Source organism: Grampus griseus (assembly GCF_964374135.1).
Source record: "Grampus griseus genome assembly, chromosome: 8".
Classification (NCBI taxonomy): Eukaryota; Metazoa; Chordata; class Mammalia; order Artiodactyla; family Delphinidae; genus Grampus; species Grampus griseus.
Window position 1 is genome coordinate 101460928 of NC_139002.1, and position 19495 is coordinate 101480422.

At 51.5% G+C, this 19495-nt stretch overlaps 3 protein-coding genes across 7 annotated transcripts; 1 reads left to right on the forward strand and 2 right to left on the reverse strand.

The window, feature by feature from the left end:
• Nucleotides 1-1339: 1339 nt before the first annotated feature.
• Nucleotides 1340-3972, reverse strand: LRRN4CL (LRRN4 C-terminal like). The gene is made up of 2 exons (XM_082660054.1): nt 3303-3972; nt 1340-2758 (listed from the first exon to the last, which is right to left on the reverse strand). The coding sequence occupies exon 2, from the start codon at nt 2751-2753 to the stop codon at nt 2061-2063; it is 693 nt and encodes a 230-aa protein (XP_082516180.1). The 5' UTR covers nt 2754-2758; nt 3303-3972; the 3' UTR covers nt 1340-2060.
• Nucleotides 3973-4122: 150 nt separating this feature from the next.
• BSCL2 (BSCL2 lipid droplet biogenesis associated, seipin) lies at nt 4123-13766 on the reverse strand. Of its 5 annotated transcripts, none has more exons than XM_082659264.1 (11): nt 13730-13766; nt 11917-12233; nt 9991-10072; nt 6962-7105; nt 6020-6154; nt 5733-5830; nt 5138-5279; nt 4929-4995; nt 4669-4755; nt 4493-4573; nt 4123-4349 (listed from the first exon to the last, which is right to left on the reverse strand). In XM_082659264.1, the coding sequence occupies exons 2-11, from the start codon at nt 12126-12128 to the stop codon at nt 4207-4209; spliced, it is 1191 nt and encodes a 396-aa protein (XP_082515390.1). In that variant the 5' UTR covers nt 12129-12233; nt 13730-13766; the 3' UTR covers nt 4123-4206. The 5 variants fall into 5 exon arrangements, with proteins under 5 accessions (XP_082515390.1, XP_082515391.1, XP_082515388.1 ...); XM_082659265.1 differs by lacking the exon at nt 13730-13766 and adding an exon at nt 12884-12940 and having other exon boundaries at nt 4669-4749; XM_082659262.1 differs by lacking the exon at nt 13730-13766 and adding an exon at nt 12884-12940.
• Nucleotides 13262-15457, forward strand: GNG3 (G protein subunit gamma 3; the record flags this gene model as incomplete). Its single annotated transcript, XM_082660055.1, has 4 exons — nt 13262-13368; nt 14355-14555; nt 14954-15053; nt 15329-15457. The coding sequence occupies exons 3-4, from the start codon at nt 14955-14957 to the stop codon at nt 15455-15457; spliced, it is 228 nt and encodes a 75-aa protein (XP_082516181.1). The 5' UTR covers nt 13262-13368; nt 14355-14555; nt 14954.
• Between the last annotated feature and the right edge of the window lie 4038 nt (nt 15458-19495).

Consider the following 19495-nt stretch of genomic DNA (forward strand, 5'->3'; position numbering starts at 1 on the left):
GAAGTCCCTGGGTGTGCTTTCTAAGGGAAGCCTGCCTTGACCACCCCCTCTCCATCTCCCAGCCCCGGTATTTACTCCATTAGCATTTGTCCCCGTAGTGTGTAGTCTTGTTGATTACTTAGCCCGCCGCCACTACCTAGGCTGTTAGGTCCCTTAAGTTAAAGCTCACTTTAAATGTTTTTTAGGAGGCAGAATAATAATAAGTTGCTGATATTGATAATATATGCACTAGAGAATTTTATATGGTTAATTCATATTTAATCATCACAACAATCCATATGATGTAGATACTATTATTAGTCACAGAAAACAGACACAGAAAGATGAGATAATTTACCGAAGGTCGCAGAGCTAGGATTCAAACCCATGCAGTGTGCGTGCTGGAACTGCTAGGCTGTGCTGCCTCTCTGCGGTGGAATGATCATCAGCTATGGAGTTGGGCAACTTGTATCGAGAAGTCCTGACTCACCTCCTTATTTGTACTGAATAGCTTCAAACCATTTAGAACCTCAAACTTCTCATCTGTGAAAAGGTGACACCATCTCTTAGAACGACTGTGATAGAGATTAAGTACGAAAGCATGTAAAGCGTGTCTTTAATATTAAGACAGTAGGGAAGAAAAAGTACGGGGAAAAAAAAACAACAAAAAAGTGAGGTAGTAGGCCCTCATTATTTGTAAATGAATAAATGCTGAGAAATACAGGAATCAGATTAAAAAGACAAAGTATTCACGGCAATGTGGTGAGTGTATTCAAAATAACAAATGTGTTCTAAATTTATTCTAGAGTTCCAATAATAGAAGAATGATTAAATTGTATAGTACTACCTCTCTCACCTACTTCCAAGTAAGTACCCTATGGAAGTACACAAACATGTGAGGATACACAAACAAACAAGGATGTCCATAGCAAACGCTGAAGACAAATGTTCTAACAAAGAGCAAAGGCTATTGCCAGTTAAGGAGCATCCTCCAGTGGAAAGTTATGCCTTTCACATAACTAAGGAGGCTGTGATTTACCAACAGGGAACATTGTCCATAATATATTGAATGAAAAAAATATATTTGCATTGCTTAGGGAAAAATTTGCTCTGCTACAGGCAATTACCTCTTGAGGAGGACGGGAACTTTCATTTTATCCTCTTCAGTACTGAAATTTGTATGTGTTACTTTTATAATTTGAGAAAAGGTTATAAGATCAGTAAAAGTGAGGAATAAACTGTGTAGCAACTTCGACTTTTCTACATCCAGTTAATTTAAAAATAAACTCGAAAGTATGTATACTACTCCGAAAAATCGGTGTGTGGACGAGGAACTGAAAAGGATCATGAAAATTGAAAATGTTTTCCTTTTACATCTCCTTTAATGTTGTTACAGTGAATATACAATAAACACAAATGCGGGAGGGGGAATCCTTTGCTATTATTGTATTATTATTATTATAATTTTACTAGCAAAACCGCAAGCTTGTCCCAGACAGCAGCTTGGGCAGTCCTTCTCTTCTCCACCCCATGTCAGTCATTTATTTCCACCCGCCTCAGACACAGGTAGATTCTAACTCAGTGCGCATCCTCACTATCTAAACAAAAAGGCAGAAGGAGAAGGAGTGGTCTCTAGCCCCAAACTCCCATACCACAGCAGCTTATTCTCAAAACCCCACGGAAGCCACCCATAGTGGCAGGGCCCTTTTGAGGCTGTACGACAGAAGTAGACTAACCGTAGCCAACGGGCCGAATCTGGCCAGGGCCTGACTTGTAAGGCCCAAGAGCTAAGAATGATGTTTACATTTTTAAATGGTTACATGGTTGTGTAAGAACTACATGATATCTTCCATTTTATCCCCTGGAACCACAAAGCCTAAATTATTCTGGTCCCTTAAGAAAAAATTTGCCGACCTTCTCTACTCCTAAACCTAAGCTCGGGGCAGAGTGGAAAGTCTGGGGCCTGAACCGACTCAGTGGGGGCCCAGCGCCCGGCCTTCCATCCCGCCATCTGTCGGGGGCCGCCACCTCCCCCGGAGCGGCGCCGGGCTTAGCTTGGCCGGAGAGGCCCCCAGGCGGCCTCAGAGTCCCGCGCCGCTCGGGCGGCCTCGGCGGGGGCAGCCCCAGCGCTCGCGCAGGCAGAAGTGCCAGACCAGGGCGGAGCAGCTGAGCAGGGCCAGCGCCGAGCCCACGCCCACGGCCCCGTGCAGCAGCGTGAGTGGCCTCGGCAGCACAGTCAGCCGGCCGCAGGGCCCGAAGGCGGGGCCGCCCGCGCCGTCGAGGCCCTCGGCCCCGGGCACGCTGCTCTCCCCGGCCGCGTTGGCGGCCACCACGCAGACGACGTATGCGCCCCCGGGCTTCAGGCCCTTCAGCTCCGCTCGGCGGACCGTCGAGTTGAGGGGAGGCCCCTTCTGCGGAGCCCCGGCGCCTTCCCAAAGCAGCAGCCAGTACTGGTGGACCGGGGAGAAGGGGGCGCACCAGTGCACCACGGCGCGGCCCGCCTCGGCCTCCATGCGCACTTCCCCCAGGCGTGGCGGGTCGGGCGGCTGTGTGGCGCTGGAGAGGCCAGGACACAGGCACGTCGTCGGGCCGGCCCTCTGCAGCTCCTGGCAGGGCACCTGCAGGTGGCGGCAGCGGTCGTAGTCGCAGGGGACAGCCGGCAGAGGTGTCTCATCTTGCTCCTCTTCTTCCGCGTCTCCCGCCAAGGGCTGCGCTCTGGGAACCAAGGAGAAGGTGACAGCCAGGAGCCACAGAAGGCGGGGATTTCCCGGCATGGGGTCTGGAAGGGAAGGAGGGGGAAGGGTGAAGGCCGGCCAGCCCTCACACCTTGCAGGCCCCCCTCCCTCAACAAAAGCTCTAGAGACAGGGAAACACGACCGAACCGGGACCGAGAGGAGAACAGGAAAGAGGTGGAAATGAGACGATACACCCCTTTGTCATCCAACTTCTGAACAGCCTATGTGCTTGGTTTTGGGCGAAAAAGAATAAAATGTCGTCTGACCCGACAGAGAAGTGTGTGACCAGCAATGCGTGAAGCACGAGAAACAGTTAATGAATAAACTGAGTGCTGAGGGGAGAAGAGGAGTAAATGATTCACGCAGCCTGGGGAAGGAAGGTGGGATAGTTCCCAGCTGCCACCCAGGGAAACCATCTAAGTAAAATAAGTATCAATCAGTCAGTGACACATGCAGAAACCCAGAAAGGAGATGGAGGTGAGAAAGGAGAAGAGATGGGACACAGAGGCCCTGGAACCCTCCCTCCCCACCTATCAGTCCTTGTCCCTGCCTGCCCCCCACCTCCCTGGCTCACAAGCAGCGCCTTACCAGTGGGTAGGCCTTGATGCAGTGAGTAGCAGGCCGGGGGTCCTAAGAGGTCCCCAGGAGCACACGCTGCGCAGTCAGGTTTTCTCAGTGTCTTCAATTTCAATTCTGTTTTGGCTCAAAGCTTTTATACCCCTCAACTGTGATGTCACCACCTGGCCCCCCTTCCCCTGCCCCCCTCCCCAGTGAGTGCCAAGAAGAGGGCTGGTCCCTTCAGAGGGCCTGAGTCACGGGGCCAGGGGTGGGGGAAGCCACATGCAGCGGTTTCAGCTGGAGGCCAGGATGCCTGGGTTCTGAAAGAGCAGTGGAATGTGGAAAGCAGCCAGGAGCTGAGAATCCAAAGGCTGAAGTCATGTGAGGGGGTGAGGAGGGGAACACAAAGGACGGGGCCACCTGGCTGGTATCAGAGAGAAAAACAGCTGTGGACAGCATGGGGCCTGGGCTACAAAATGCTGTTTCAGTAAAAAATCATACCACATTCATGGCAGTCATTTCCTGTCTTCTGCCTCCCAATGGACTGAGGAAGGGAGGGGTACGGAGGCCAGAATGATGTATCCCAGCTTTCCAGACCCGCCCTATGCTATCCCCCTCCCCAGAGGGAGATGAGAGTCACGTGGATGGAGTGGGCAGGTTTTCGCTCCTTGGACGTCCTAGGCTGATGAATGGAAACAGCTGTGCCTGAAATAGTCCGGGGTCTGGAGGTCTTCCCCATCGGTAGCCCCTGACAAGACAACCTCCTCCAATGGAGGTGCGGGATGCCTGGGGAACATCACGTTTTCAAATGGCCCTGAATCCAGTTCAGAGTCAGGGAGGCAGCTGGCATGAAAAGAGTTTATTGGGGGAGCCCCGGAAAGGGAAAGGGATGGGGGGGGGAGGGCTGGAGTGTGGGGACTCTGCCCTATTCTCTTCAGGAACTAGAGCAAATGGGGCGCTGTCGGACAGTGCCTGTGGAGGGTTCAGAGCTGCCCACGGTTTCCGGGGCAAGGGCAGGGGCAGAAACAGGCAGGTTGGCCTCCGTCAGCAGAGCTGCATCTTCCCAGGAGCCTGAACCTGGGCCAGGGGAAGGAGAAACGAAATCCCAAATGGGAAATTCCAGACCAGGGGCTCCTGCCCCCACCCAACCCAACGTGGCCTTCTCCCCAGCCACAGGCCAACCCCAGTCCACCCAGGTCCCGCTGCAGAGTGCCCCTCACCGTCACTGGCCTCGGGCTCTAGCTCCTCCTCGCCACTCAGGGGCTGTTGATCTGGTTTCTCCTCCTCAGACAGCTGGCCTTCTGCAGCCCCAGGGGGAGGGCAGAGGTCAGTCTGGAGGAGGCTGAAGGGGAGGGCTGAGAGGAGTCAGGAAGGAGGTCGGGCTGCTGCGCCTTACCTGGCTCCGAGGGATCTGCACGGCTCTCACTATCCTCTGTAATGGGTGACAGCTGAGTGGACTCCTCCTGGCCTTGGGGCCCTGTGCCTCCAAAGGGGGTAGAGGACAGGGCAGGGCTAGGGCAGCTGCGCCTGGATGGCAGTGCCAATTTCACCCCATTCAGCCTTTGCCTTGACCTTCAGCTTGGTATGTGAGCACCTAAAGCCTCATACTGGACGGCGCAGGAGCCTCCTCACCCAGCCCCCAGCCATCACCTTTACCTGGCTGATGGGCAGAGATCCTCCGCTGGACTTCCTTGTGGGACCTTTCTCTGTTTCGGATGTTTACCTGTAGCGGGGGAAACTCCTGAGCAGCAAGGACTGCCTTCCCTCACCAGTGATCAGGGCCCTTCAGCCCCAGCCCCCAACATGCTCCTGCCCACTCCCCAAAGAAGGATCGTGACGGGGAGAGGAAAGGGGTCCTTTGCGACCTGCAGAGAGAGGCGGTGTCGGGGCCAGATGCCCCGCCACACCCACTGCATGTAGCTGAACAGCACGATGACGCTGAGGAAGGTGAAGTTGCTGGCGACGCCAACGAAAGCGCAGGTCATCGGGAAGTTGTACAGCAGGTACCTGAAGCAGGAAGCAGAGACAGGAGGGGAGTAGCAGGTACCAGGGAGTACCAGCCTTCTCATCTCCCAGAAGTAACTTCTAGGGCGATTCGCCAGTTTGGCTAGAGCTGGGCTGCATCCCCTGCCTCCCACCCACTGAGCCGACGTGTTCAAGAGAGCAGTTCCCAAAAAAAAAGAGAGCAGTTCTCAACACTGACTGCACATGACCTTTCCCTGGGGTGCTTTCAAAAGGTCTGACGGCCTGGTATGACCCTAACAAATCCTGGTCTTGGGGTGGGGCCCAGGCATCAGTGTCTTTTAAAGTTCCCCAGGGACCTGATACGCTGACGTGCAGCCAGGGTTGAGAGTCTGTGGCCTAAGTAAAACCCGTAAGAGCCGGCGCCTCTGCTTAGGACCCTCTTCACTTAAGGACGGCCCCGCGAGAGCTGCCCAGGTCACGGCGGCGCTTCCCCACCTGAGCCCAGTGAAGTGGGCGTGGATGCGGAGGTAGGCTCCGTACAGCTGGACGCGCCTGCTGTGGATCTCGATGACGGCTCCGGTGGTCGGCACATACTGCGGGCGGGTGGGCAGTGGTGGCAGCACATCAGGCCAGGATCCTGCCGCTGTCACTCTTTTACCAGGCCAACCTGAGGCCCGCTTCCAGCCTCTACTGCTGTCCCTCCTGACCGAGCCCAGAAGCTCCTCAGGTAAAATCCTGGGCTCGTGGGGAGGGCTGTGTCCTAGTCCTCCTTCCCCCCTTACCGAGTTCTCCCTGTATTCTGGGTACAGCTCCACCTCCAGGACCTGCTTCTGCTCTGCAAAGCCAAACAGCAGGAGGCTAGAGAAGACCAGTGTGTCAAGCATCTGGAGCAGGTTTGAACGGTAATGCAGCATCACCTGCCAGGGCCAGGAGGGAGAGGCTGGGGACGGGGGCCCGCCCCTCCACCACCCCTGAGCAGGCCAGGAAGGCTGCTGCTTCCCCGGTCCCTGCTCCCTCACTTTCACTTCCTACCACGCCCCCAAAACCCAAGTCTTGACCCAACCGTCGCAAACACTTGAATGACATCCCTGCCCTGCCCTAGCCGGCTGCGTGTCCCTATTCCAATACAACAAAGCCCCCTTTTCTAAGAAACCCTCCTAGGTGAAGCCCCACACTGTCTCTGATCTACCTTCCCCCCCAATGGTTCTATAATCCAGAACAGACTGTATGTTCCAGTGTACCATCTGAAGCTTTTCCCGCATGTGGACATTCAGGGATTTGCTTCATGATATGGTTCTGTTGATAACTAAGAATGGAGTCTAACATTTACTGAACACCCACTATTTCCTCATTGAATCCAAACTAGTCTTGTCATGAGGGAGTTACTACTATATTCACTTATAGTACTTCATAACTAAGGGGTTAAGTAAATTGCCCCTCAGCTGGCATGTTTCTGAGTGAGGATTTGAGGCCAGGCTTGCCTGGCTCCACAGAAGCCCCCGTTTTCAGGGTGGCTCTACTCTTCAGACTTTACCCCAAAGCTGGCCATGCTCATCAGATGTTAGGGGGTGTTTGTCTGGTGTGGTAAACTGACACCTCTTGCCTATCTTGATGTGTCTGTGACTTCAGAGCTAGGATGTTTTCTCCTGAAGCCCTACCCAGACAGTCTGACATCTGTCATCGTTCTCCACACCCTCCTAGACAGGCCAGGAAGGAACACTCACGGAGCGTGAAGAGGTGGAGATGATTCGGCCGCCTCTGGTGTAGCATGAAATGGTGACCAAGAACATGCCCAAATCTTGATTCACAGGAGACTCTGGCAGCTCAAGCTCTAAGGTAACGCGGTACGGCTGTCCATACATCAGCACCTGCCCAAGGTAGCCCCATCTCTTTAAAAAAAGTTTTTTTAAATTGCACTGCCCCTGTACCACCTCCCCCCCTTCCCCTCGAAACACTCTGCCACAACCCTCCGCTCTCAAAACAGGCCTCTCAATCTCTCTGGTCCCAAGAAAGTGCTGCCCCCTTCTGGTGGCTGGATCCCTCCCACTTCTGAGATCTTCAGTATCCTGTCTGCTCTACCGAATCGCTCTATTCGAGAAAGGCTGTGTCACATTTCTCTTCCAAAAGTGAACCGTCACGTTGCCAACTGGGCCATCTGTGACTCAGGTCTCTCTGTCCCCGTGAGGCCATCCCCCCGGACCCAGCCTACCTTCACTTACATTATTAATTAACCGAGTGCCAGAAGTGCTCACCATCTCCCTAGCCAGCTGTCGCACAGTCACTGTCACTCAAGACCATCTTACGTCATTCTGGGTCCTTTATCTTGGTTCTGTTGGTAGAACCCTGAGACTCACACAGGAAGGCTTCTTCACTGGGACTAACCTCAAGAGGTTGAAGATGTGCCACCAAACATACCCTAGTTTTCCTGACTGTTCCTATGTTCCTCGAATCCTACATTCAGCTATGCTTGTCCTACGCGTGACCCCCTCAGGGTGATACATAAGGATCACAGCGGTGATGGTAAAGCTTCTGGTTTTAACCAAAGAGGGAGTGGATTAAAAAAAAAAAGAAGTTGAAAAAAACTTTCCCCTAACCCTAATAGTATACTAGCTCCAAAATCTAGATATGGCTATGAGGGTACTTTGAGCATTTTATCCGTAGGGTAATAGCTGAAAAACCACTGATCGAAGTCTTTCTTTATACAGATTCTTATTTTCGGTCTGAATTACGTCTTGACAAAAATGGATTCCATGAGATTCCTACCCCCCTGTAGAGGCCAGATGAATCTAAGCCAGTTGCTTCACTGAATTCTTTGAAACATTAAAATAGGTAGTTCTCTGAGTGGGCAGGACGGAAACGGGGAGGGACTGCTAGGTAGTGGGTATGGGTTTCTTTCTGCGGTGATGAACATGTTCTAAAATTGATTGTGGTGATGGTTGCTCATCTCTGAATATACTAAAAACGACTGAATTGTACATTTTGAAGGGCGACTTGTACACTATGTGAATTATATCTCAATAAAGATTTATATATATATTTTTTTTCTTTTTAAACCAGTAATTATGTCATCTCCTCCAAGGGCATCCACAAAATCTAATACCAGAATCTTGTGAATGAGTCCTGCCTTTGTTCGCATTTGTCTGCCTGATGGGCAGGTTCTCCCTCTCCTCCATTCCCACGCAGCATTCACCCTTCCTTAAAAGGCCCACTTTGAGCCTCACCATCTCCATAGTCTCACACCTGTCTAATTCTTCACAAACTCTTCTGAAATGCAGAATCTGCATCTTTGCTACTTAATGCAATGTATAGATTTCTGTCAATCCTGTGAGCTCCTTGAAAGCAGGACCACATCTTCTATTTCTAAACAAGGTGTTACACACAGAGAAGACCCATTATTTCATGCATTCACTCAAAAATGCTCACTAGAAATGAATGAAATGATCAATCTGGCCTCACCCTTCATCTTTCCATTCCTTCCTCATCCAGCAGCCTGGTACCCGATTGTTTTAGGCTCCCTGCGTCACCAACCATTATGATCTACTACGGGCAGCCACACAAATGCATGCAGCATCCCAGGTGCAAATGTACTGTGGCTTTGTTTCTATTCCCCTCTCAATATATTCCATTTATCATTATTATTAAGCCACAAAAACACATTGAACCAATGTTTTTACAGAACATTCTATAATAATCTCCAAGTTACTTTCCTGAGTAGCAGAACTAAAATGATAATCCTGTCTTGCAATGCCCAACATTCCACTTCACCAGTTTTTTTTTTTTTTTGGCCACACTGTGAAGCTGCCCCAGGGATTGAACCTGGACTCTCGGCAGTCAAAGTGTGGAGTCCTAACGACTGGACCGCCAGGGAATTCCCTTCCCCACTTCACCACTTTGAAATCTCCATTTGGGATCCACTCATCCCACCTGGTAAGCTTTCTGGATAGTGTTACCCTGGCAGTAAACTGGAAGATGTCACAGGAGACAGGATACACAGTCTCCTAGGTTATTTGTATTGTCAACCCCAGGGGGCCCCAGACTCTACAGCTTACACTCCTCCCTTCAGAGTGACCATTTATTTCTATCCTGTGTTTATCTTTAGGTCAGTATCCTCCCAAGTACAATTTTTGAAAAATCATTTTCAAATGGTGTTTAAACTCTTAATAAGTCTGATTTCTGATGACTTCTTATTACATTGCTGACAACTCAGAAAACTCTGGTGATCAGAAATGCTCCTGATCCTCCAGGATCCTTCTGAAGTGTTCTGGGATCCTACCCTTTTTCAGAGCCTCCAGCAGCTTGCCTAATAGAGAAGGATGCATTCCCATTCTGCATTCCCCAGGGTTTCCAGGTTTGTTGAAGGCATACTGGCATTTGGCCAGTCCTCTGGCACCGTACCCTTTGTAATGGCAGGTTACACATATCTGTCAACGGTTTCATAATTTAACATACTTACAAAACTCTTGGGTAGATCCCATCCTAGTTCTGTGAGATAGCTGATCTGTTAATTTAGGTTCATTTAGATCTAAAATACACCTTATCTAGTAGATATGGCCTGGCTGAAACAATTTAAGAAGGAGGAAAGAATAATCCACACAATTCATTTGGACTTTAATTTTTCTTTAACCTCCCTTTTCCCTGAAAGCCTTCCTTTTAGTCTCTATTACTCGGTCCCTGACATCCAGGTCTTCCTCAAGCCTTCCCGTTTCAAGTCATCAAAGCTCTAATGAAACCTCTCTTCAGCTCCCATACTCACCCGATCACGTCCACCCTTAGCCAGTGAGACATTGGCAACAGGGAAGGAGCAGAGTAAGGAGGCGGAGGAATCACAGTCGGTCCTAAATGAGAATGGGGATGATACTCTGCTAAGTTACAGAGTCTGCCTTACTTGTCCACACACCTCCTTGGCCCCTAGGGCTCCCTTTCCTATCCCCCATCCCTTCTCCCAGAATGGGCACGCTTCTCTGTTATAGAGACAGACGGAGAAGAAATGCAGCCAGGAGATTCAAGACAACAGATTGAGTCTTTAATTCTCTTCCTGCTACTTCCATTTATTTCCTTTCATTAGAGCAGACATTCTTAAATGGGAACCTATGGACACTTAGTTGAATAGTTTCGGACTTAAGTCTTTCTAAAGACTCACCTGGGGAGCTGATAAAAATGCAAATCCCTGGGTCCCACTCCTCCAAATTCTGATTTAGGAATTCTGGTCTGGGGCCTAGTTTGAGAAAACTCCTCCAAAGGGAGCCACAGATGATCTTTAAGAGGCTCACGAACCCTTTGAATTGTAGGCAAAATTGCACATGGGCATATATATAGGTTTTTATGGCAGGAAGGGCCATAGCTTTCATAAGCTGAACCTGGGCCAGGGGCCAGGCCATCATGCCTCTTAAAAGTTTAAGCACGGCTTCCCTGGTGGCGCAGTGGTTAGGAGTCCGCCTGCTAATGCAGGGGACACGGGTTCGAGCCCTGGTCCGGGAGGATCCCACATGCCGCGGAGCAACTGAGCCCGTGTGCCACAACTCCTGAGCCTGCGCTCTTGAGCCTGTGAGCCACAACTACTGAAGCCCGTGTGCCACAACTACTGAGGCTTGCGTGCCTAGATCTTGTGCTCCACAACAAGAGAAGCCACTGCAGTGAAAAGCCCTCGCACCGCAACGAAGAGTGGCCCCCGCTCGCTGCAATTAGAGAAAGCCAGCACACAGCAACGGAAGACCCAACGCAGCCAATAAATAAATTAATTAATTAAATAAAATAAAATAAATAAAAGTTTAAGCAGCTCTGCCTTAGAAACTACAGCTCATGACCACGGACTCAGGACAGGGAAAAAAAAAAAAAAAAACTTTGGACCACTGATAATAGTGCCCTTGTCAGCACCTCTTGATTGGTCCTGTAGTCATTGTTAAAAGAAGGGGAGACGGGCTTCCCTGGTGGCGCAGTGGTTGAGAGTCCGCCTGCCAATGCAGGGGACGCGGGTTTGTGCCCCGGTCCGGGAAGATCCCACATGCCGCGGAGTGGCTGGGCCCGTGAGCCATGGCCGCTGAGCCTGTGCGTCCAGAGCCTGTGCTCCGCAACGGGAGAGGCCACAATGGGGAGAGGCCTGCGTACCGCAAAAAAAAAAAATAAAAAAGAAGGGGAGGGAATTTGGCAGGGTTTGTAAAATGGGAAGGAATTGAGGCCCCAGGCAAGAAGTAGGGAAGTAGGACTCTGGGAGTTTATGCACCCAGACACCCTGTGTTTCCATAAATTCTCTTGCAGCAGACTATCCGGGAGTGGGAAGAAGTCATGTAAAAGGCAAACTACTGCTTTCCTAATACCTCCTCTACTGAAGGCCAGATTAGTTCTGAGATGACCCAAGGAGTTGGATTGGCTCAAAAGTCTACAGTGGCCCTGAGAGAGGTCTGATCCAGCCTAAATTGAACTGACCCTCATAATGACAATCTAGGAGAGGGATTTTTTTTTTTCTTCTTTTTAACCAGATTCCAGTAACCAGAGACAGGACTAGGACCCTAGAGCTCTACAAGCCCAGACCTGCCCCAACCTTGGGCTATAAATCAGTATAAGCACACTGGGCTCAAGTGTCCTCCTCCGTAAATAAGGGGGTTGACCTGAATAAGCTCCGAGGGTCCTTGCAGCAATTCTCTCACTGGATTCGTCTACTTTGATAGAAGACCCCTCTCACCTGTAGTAGAAATGCACGGGGCTGAGGTGGCTGACTGTCGGCATGTAGGAATAGTAGAAGGAGCCATAGAGGAAGACAGACACCCAGAGCAGGAGCAGGATGGTACAGAAGAGCACCCCAAACTGCAGTAGCAGCTTGCGGGCACGGCCTGCCAGGACGTGGCCCATCTCCTGGGCCCACAGTAAGGCAGGTACTGGTGGGTCATTGACCATGATGGGGAGTGCAGGGGGTCTGGCCCCGGGTTCAGGCCTTGAGTTCCTAGGTGCTCTGCCACCTGGACGCCACCCCTGGCCATGGGATGAAGCAGCTGGTGGTTCCTGGAAAAAGACAGAGAAGGGGAAAGAATGGCTCTTTTCACGGGGGAGGTGGGGACAAAAAGGACAAGCTTACCGGACTGGCTTTGAGGAACCAGAGATAGCAAGACATAGCAAAGTCTTTGTTTCATATGGCCTTTCTCCAATTGATTGCGTTTCTCAGCCAATTATCCCTTCCTTTCCTCCACTGTGCTCTCTCCACCACCTGTGCTAGAGTTCCTCAGCTGAACCCATCCTCGGGTCACCTGATTCTGGGACAGCCACCTTGACGGGCATTCATAGTAATACGTAACATACAGAGGATGAACACCTTAAAATTCTTCCAAGGCGGTTTTACACACACGATGACACGATTCCACACTGCGAGGTGGCTGCACGGAGAGCACGCGCGACTTGCCTAAGGTCGCACAGCCGGACTCAAAGCCAGCAACCTCAGCGCAGCCACAATTCCGTACCGAGCTTCTCCTCTCCTCCTGGAGCTGCAGTCGCTCTCAGACAGGGCCGCGCCCCACTCCGGGCAGGGCGTCCTACAGCCAACGGCCGCTCCCCGCCAGCTCCCTCTGGCTCAGCGGTGGGCGCAGCGCCCGGAGCCCCCACCCAACCGCAGCAACACAGAAACCTGCCAGCGAACCGCCACAGGGATGCAGACTCACCAGCCGCGCACCGCCCGGGCAACCGCGAGAAAGCACTTCCGCCTCCCGGGGAAGTCCCTCCCCCTCCCGGGGAAGTCCCTCCCCCTTTCGTCGGCCCCCTTTGTGGCACTGGGGGCGGGGCTCGTCTGGGGCGGGGCCCGGTACAGGAGGCGGGGCCTTCCGGGCCGCCAAGTTCCTACCTCCTCGCACCCGGCACTGTCCGTTCCTGCGGTCCGTTACCCTCCGGATACCAAAACCAAAGGGGACAGGCGCCTCCCTCCAGGCCCCAAGATATGCTCCAGATATGAGTCAGCAGGATCCCTCAGCCCGCCCCTCGAGGCCGCAATCACGGCCCTCCGCCCACACCTTCACTATCCGCCATTTAACCCCCGAAGAGGGGGAGAGGCGGGCATCCAGCTGGCGCTGATTTTCATTGCCCACAGCTCCTTGGATCCGTGGGCTTCCAAGGCAGAGAGCATTCGCCCCGAGAACGTTGCAATCTGCGGGTACCTGTGCATCTTGCGCGTTGCGCCAGCGGGCTGGCTGTCCCCTATTCACAAGAGCGGTAGCATTTCAGGCCCGTGTTTTGTCTCCAGCTTTTACGATGCGTGATCGACCTCCTCCGACCCTAACTAGACTTTCCCTCAGAGTCCCCACAGCGCATTATCTAGACTAGGTTTTGGCGGGTGGCATTTCTATTTTGTACATGTCTATTCACCCCAAATAAGATCCCTCAGAAGGATCAGTGTTGTGTACATCTTTGCGTACATCTCACAGCACCAAGCACAACACTGCAGACGTGGGAGGCAATCTCAAGCCAATACACACACACACCCAGGAATCCCATCTATTTCCAGAAACACCCACCGACTCTCCCCTCTACCTCGTCTTTGTCCGATTCTTTGATCTGATCTCTGCATGCCACTCTTTCCCCAGCTGCTCCTTCTTCTCTTTGGTCTGCCATTTCTTTAGACATCTTCCTGATGGACCTCGCTGCCCCTGGATCTTCTGCTCGAGTACTTGTAGCTAGAACGTTAAAGTGGTGATCTAGAAGCTGATACCTGTAGCTCATCACATTTTCCAGGATATGGGGAATGGAGGGTCCCTGGGAGAGAAGTGAAGATTCAGGTGTTAAATGCTGTGTCAGAGTAGAGGGAGGAGGGATGGAGGGGGCGACTGCCCAGCTGATGTCAGATTTTCAAATGAGCAGGGTCTCACGCAGTCAGTACTGACTCCACTGCAGGGGCTGTCACAGGTCCAGACCACCCCATTTGAGGGGGGAATCTACCTGGGACTCAGCTACTTCCAGCTCCTTTGGGGAGGTCTCTAGCCCAGACTCTGAATGCCTGCAATGGGGGAGGGGCAGGTAGTGAGACAGTAACAGTGGGGGCGTGCACAGGGGCTGCAGGCAGCAGCCAGGCTCCCCCACTGGCCAGACAGTTGGTATGTGCCAGGATCTGAGCAGCTCCTTCTAGCATCCTTCATCTTTCAGGTAACAGCCAGTGCTGGAGCTGCAAAAACTGGGACCAGCCCTCCACTGGCCTCTGACTTGACCCTCCCCAGTGGCCTTGTGCTGCTGCGTCAGATATTCTCAGCTGCAACTCCCTGCAAGGTGGGGCACCCATCTCAGGCAGAAGGTTTTGGTGCACCCCACGATCCTTCTCCCCAGGACTGTCGCTGCCCGTGGCCTCAGGTGAGTAGCGAGCATCCTGCTTTTCTCCCTTTGGGGCTCAAGGGGGCAGGTGGGGGTTCAGTACTCTCCTCATTAGGGCGGGCCTCTTTCTAGTTGTGGTTTTCAGAGCTGGGAACACACATAACTTGAGGGCTCGGAAGCCTTAAATCATTTATATGTTTAATGATCTGTGGCCCAGACCATGTAGGAGTTTGGGGAGCATCTCATCCCACTTCTCCATTTCCTTAGCTGAGGAAGACAGGAATGGGAAAGACCACGGAGGTTGGGGATAAGAGGGGAATAAAATATTGGGGCATATGACCCGGCCTTGTAAAGGTTGATGAGGAGTAAGCACAGAGGGGGGCCTTCAGCTGAGATTGTGCAGGGCCCCCTATCATGCTCTGAGCTCTCTTCTCCAGGATGAAAGGGGAGACCCCTGTGAACAGCACTATGAGTATTGGGCAAGCCCGCAAGATGGTGGAACAGCTTAAGATTGAAGCCAGCTTGTGCCGGATAAAGGTGGGTGGGGCCCTGGATCCCATTAGTTGGCAGCCTGTATCGTAGGTTCCCAAACCTCAGGATAAGAGATGCTTTCTTTCATTGACTCCTTGAGATCACAGGAGGAGTCTTGGGATCTGTAAGGAGAGCTGGCCCCAGGTCTCTGTGGGTGATGAGGGAAGAGAAGACTGTCTTAAGGAGCCCTAGAGATGGCAAAAGATTTTCCATTTGGGGAGGGAGGCTGCAGTCCATTTCAGGGTTTCTGGCTAACAGTTCCCCTCCTGGCTGTGCCCCAGGTGTCCAAGGCAGCAGCAGACCTGATGACTTATTGTGATGCCCACGCCTGTGAGGATCCCCTCATCACCCCTGTGCCCACTTCGGAGAACCCTTTCCGGGAGAAGAAATTCTTCTGTGCCCTCCTCTGAGCTGCCCTGTCCCTCCTCACAACTCTTCACCTTTCCCTCTCCCGGGCCCTTCCTCATTTATGTCAGGAACTGTGGTGAGCCCACTAGGGTCCCTGCATCCCATCCGTAGCCCTTTCCCAACCCTGTGAGGTTAGCTGAAGCACAAGGCCCTCCCTCACCTATCTGCCGACCCCATTTCCTCGCCCACTGAGGCGGACCCAAAGCACCCCGTGACTCGGGGCACCCTTAGCTCCACCCACAGAAGGGCTGTCAGACTCTGCCAGCGTCCTGCCCGCTTCCCTCTGTGACCCGCTCAGACAATGGAGAGAGGGATGGGCTGGGTGCTGGCTCTCAGTCTCACCTGGAACTATTGGAAGTGTAAAGCCATTTGAAGAATAAAGTCATCCAGAGTCTCAGAGGACAGTTCCTGTGTTACCGTTCTTGGGGGATAGGATCAGTCAATAGATTTGGGAGTGGGTGCGGCAGGTGGAAAAGCTTGCCATAACCAGGGAACAGGGCCAGTCAAAGCGGGTTAGACATTGTCTAGGATCGGAGATCCACCGGGTTAGGGTGGATGGCGGGCATGAGAGAACGTCTCAAGTGGAAGAATTAAGTTACAGACAGACACTCAGAGGCTACGGAGAGCATACACACACACACACACGAGTGCAATGAAGACAAGTGAAAATGAAAACAGACCTAACGGGGTGGACTTAGGGAGGGCTTCCGAAGGGCACTCACAGACAGGAGGTACCCAGTGAGAGGGGAGGAGCTTGGTTCCAGTTCCTGGGAAGGGGCCGTTTTACTTCTAAGATGGCGACGCCCACAGCAGGTCTCCGTTCAAGATGGCCGCCGCCAAGGGGATCCGCACCAATATGGCCGCCGCATGTCACAGCGTTTCACCGTACAGGGCTTCTCGGCTGGGCCCATACTTAAAATGGCGGCCCCAGGCATCCAGAGTTCTCAATATGGTCCCTTCCGTGCTCATCTGTCTCAAAATGGCTGCTCCTTCCCTCGTCAACTCGATACCCACTCCTACCCACCCCGGAGGCCGGAAGCCGACGTCCACCCGATCCAGGTGAAGGCACACTGGTGGCTATAGCCAAGGATCATGGGACAAGGGGGTCCCAGCAAGCACGCCTGCAGTAGGCGCCGGTCGCGTGGAACTTATGAGAGAACCTAGGTCTCTGTTATCTTGCCTAGTAGAGACTCCCTTGGAGCGGAAACATAAGTGTGAGGACAATGCCCGGCGCCGTTCGGCTCGGGGCGCTGTTCCTTGGTCGCTTCCTGTTCTCCCTAGGAGTTGGATAAGCCCTTAGTTGTTCAGTTTGGGCTTCCTGTTAGAACTGGGGCTTGCTGTTCTCCCACTTCCCATTCAGGCCCCTTCTGTCACATCCGCCAGGAGCAGTGTCCCCGCCCCTGGTGCGCCTACCACCCCTAGTAGTGGTCCAGCAAGCTGCCCGGCCAGAGGTTTGTCTCACGAGCGCCTCCCGGACTCAAACTTGGCGGAGGTTTATAAAGCCCCAGCATACCTTTCCAGAAGCCGTTACCTTCCAAGGGAAAGAAAGACACATACGGAGGTGGGACCAGGGCCAAGGCAGAGAAAGTCAGTCTCAGGAGGTCTGCTCCTCATGGGTTGTCAAGATTCCCCACCCCCTACCCAGTGACACATGCTTCCCGGGGCAAGCCTGGGTCATGCTTTGTCCTGGGATACGCTTGCGGGTAGGGTCGGCTGCCGGAGGCTGCCTTGCAGAAGGGGGTGACCTATATTAGAGACAGCACATCGCCCCCAGCTTCCCCACACCTTCACACAGGAAGACAGCCGGGGAGGGGGACAAAGAGGAAACCAAAGGAATAAAGGGGGTTCTACCAGGAACTGAACTTAAGTTTCCTATGGACGTCTCCACAGGCTCCAGGAGTACCCAGTGAACTTGAGGCACCTTCAGGAATAGCAGCTTCCCCGCTGTTGATGAATTCCTGAGCCCTAATAGGCCCTGGAGATATTTAATTCCCTCATCCTGGAGAGGAAGAAACCAAGGAAAGTAACCTGGCTGCCCTCCTGAAGTGGGGACCTACCCCCATTCTGTTCAGGAGCCTGCTTAGTTCTTAGTGCCCGTTGACTCCTCTAAGGATCAAGTCTGTTTAATCCCTGCATCCTGTCAGTGTCTGGCATATGACAGGCATTCAGATATCCAACGATTGTACTATACATGCTTAAATGGCAAGCAGGGCATAGAAGGCACTAAAAGAATCTTTCTCTTTTCCTAAGGTATTACAGTGTTGGGCAAATTCCAGAGGGGTAAGTGAAAATGCCCACATCAGCTCAGACTTGGTAAGAAGTCAGAAGTGCTCAATAAGTGTAATCTTGATATTAGGTTATTTAAAAAAAAAAAAAAAAAGCAACCTCTGCTCAGTTTTTCTACACATTCAATTTTCATACTCATCAGATTAGGGGTGAATGGCTGCAGCCCTTGCTGGGGGCAAAGCCGGGGGGTCTAGAGGTTACTAGAGACAAGGCATGAGCTATAAATAACCATTTTAAATTATTAGCTGTAACACTGAGTAACTTTAAATACCCTAGAGAATGGGCAGACACTGAAATCAAGGATAGCCTTTGGGCCCAAAGCTGTAAGCCCCTGGGGTGGGAATCTCTATCATGTACAGTGGGAAGAGTTAGAGCAGTAACTATACCTGTATCACGACTACTTCAAAACACTAGATGTCATAAGCCTGTGGGAGCCCAGCCTTAATAAGTCCTTGACCATTTATCAGAAGTTACAATCAACATCCGTTCGGTGCTAGTAATGCAGTAGTGCTTTTGTCAAAGTTACCTTCTCATTCTACATAGTCACTAGGGAAGAATCCCCATCAAACATCTTCTGTTGAATAAGTAGGCTTTTCCTCTTAAGTGGTAATTACGAATAAACTTAATCTGGCTCCTAAATGGAACCCTACATTTAACTTCAAGCATCCAACTCGTTTTAGTATAGGCCAAATACACAGAGGTCATGGTTATCATTTATTTTCTTCTACTCCAACGGCTCAAGCAAGCACGTAAGTAAGCCAACAAACCCCGAGTGACCCCGAGTGAAGGTATGGCTGGTTCCCAAGTGAAAGCATGGCAGAATAGGAAGGGAGAAAAGCCATGAAAGAGGAAAGCCAACCTTGGTTGGAACCCAGTACAACTTGAGGAGCAGCATCAGAAATAAAGCCCCCAATGACACACTCTACCCAGTCAGTGCAGCGACAGGAGAGAGGGTGAATTCAATCCAAATGGTTATTTATTCTAAAACTGGAAGCTACCGTGCCTACATTTTTGCCATAATGTTGTAATGAGAACAGGGGAGGAAAAAGTTACAGATGTAAACAATGACACAGTTACATTTTTTTTAAATGGTAAAACCCTTTTTTACTGGCCACTTCCAAGAATGCTTTACAGGTTGTGCAATAACATTTACAGGCTCCATGTGGTGTTTGTTTTTCTCACAAGCTTTTCCATCTACAACTACAACAGACGTCTGATAAAACACTAAACAAGTCTTCTAAGGAAAACAAGGGTAGGGATCCCGCCTGTTAATCCACATTTTCCCCCTTAACATTGTTTTTTCATAATAAAAAAAGACAGAAACAAAACCCAGACATCTACTGTTGTTGCGAGTGATCTCTTGGACTAAACCGACAAGGACGTGGCAGTTTCACTCTCAACCCACCTAGAAAAAGCTTTTTTTTTAAAAAAAAATGACTTTCTAGTGTCAAAAATTAACAGCAAGTACCTCCCCTCCCCCCAAAAAAACCCAAAGCGGCTTAAGCTTTGTTCCCCTGGTCCTGAGGGCCTAGCATCCCCGAACTGTGTTGTAGACAATAAAAAGATGCTATTTGCTGGAGAACTAAACGTTTGAATAGGGGTGGCAGCTTCTGCCTCAGAGTCAATTTTCTGTTATAATCTTGCCCTAAGGGAATCTCTTTGGGCTCCAGTTTCTACCTCCTCCTTTTTACCTCCCTGACACTATGAGCAAAACTTTCTCAAAAACTCCCCTTAATGATAATAAAAAGTTAGTG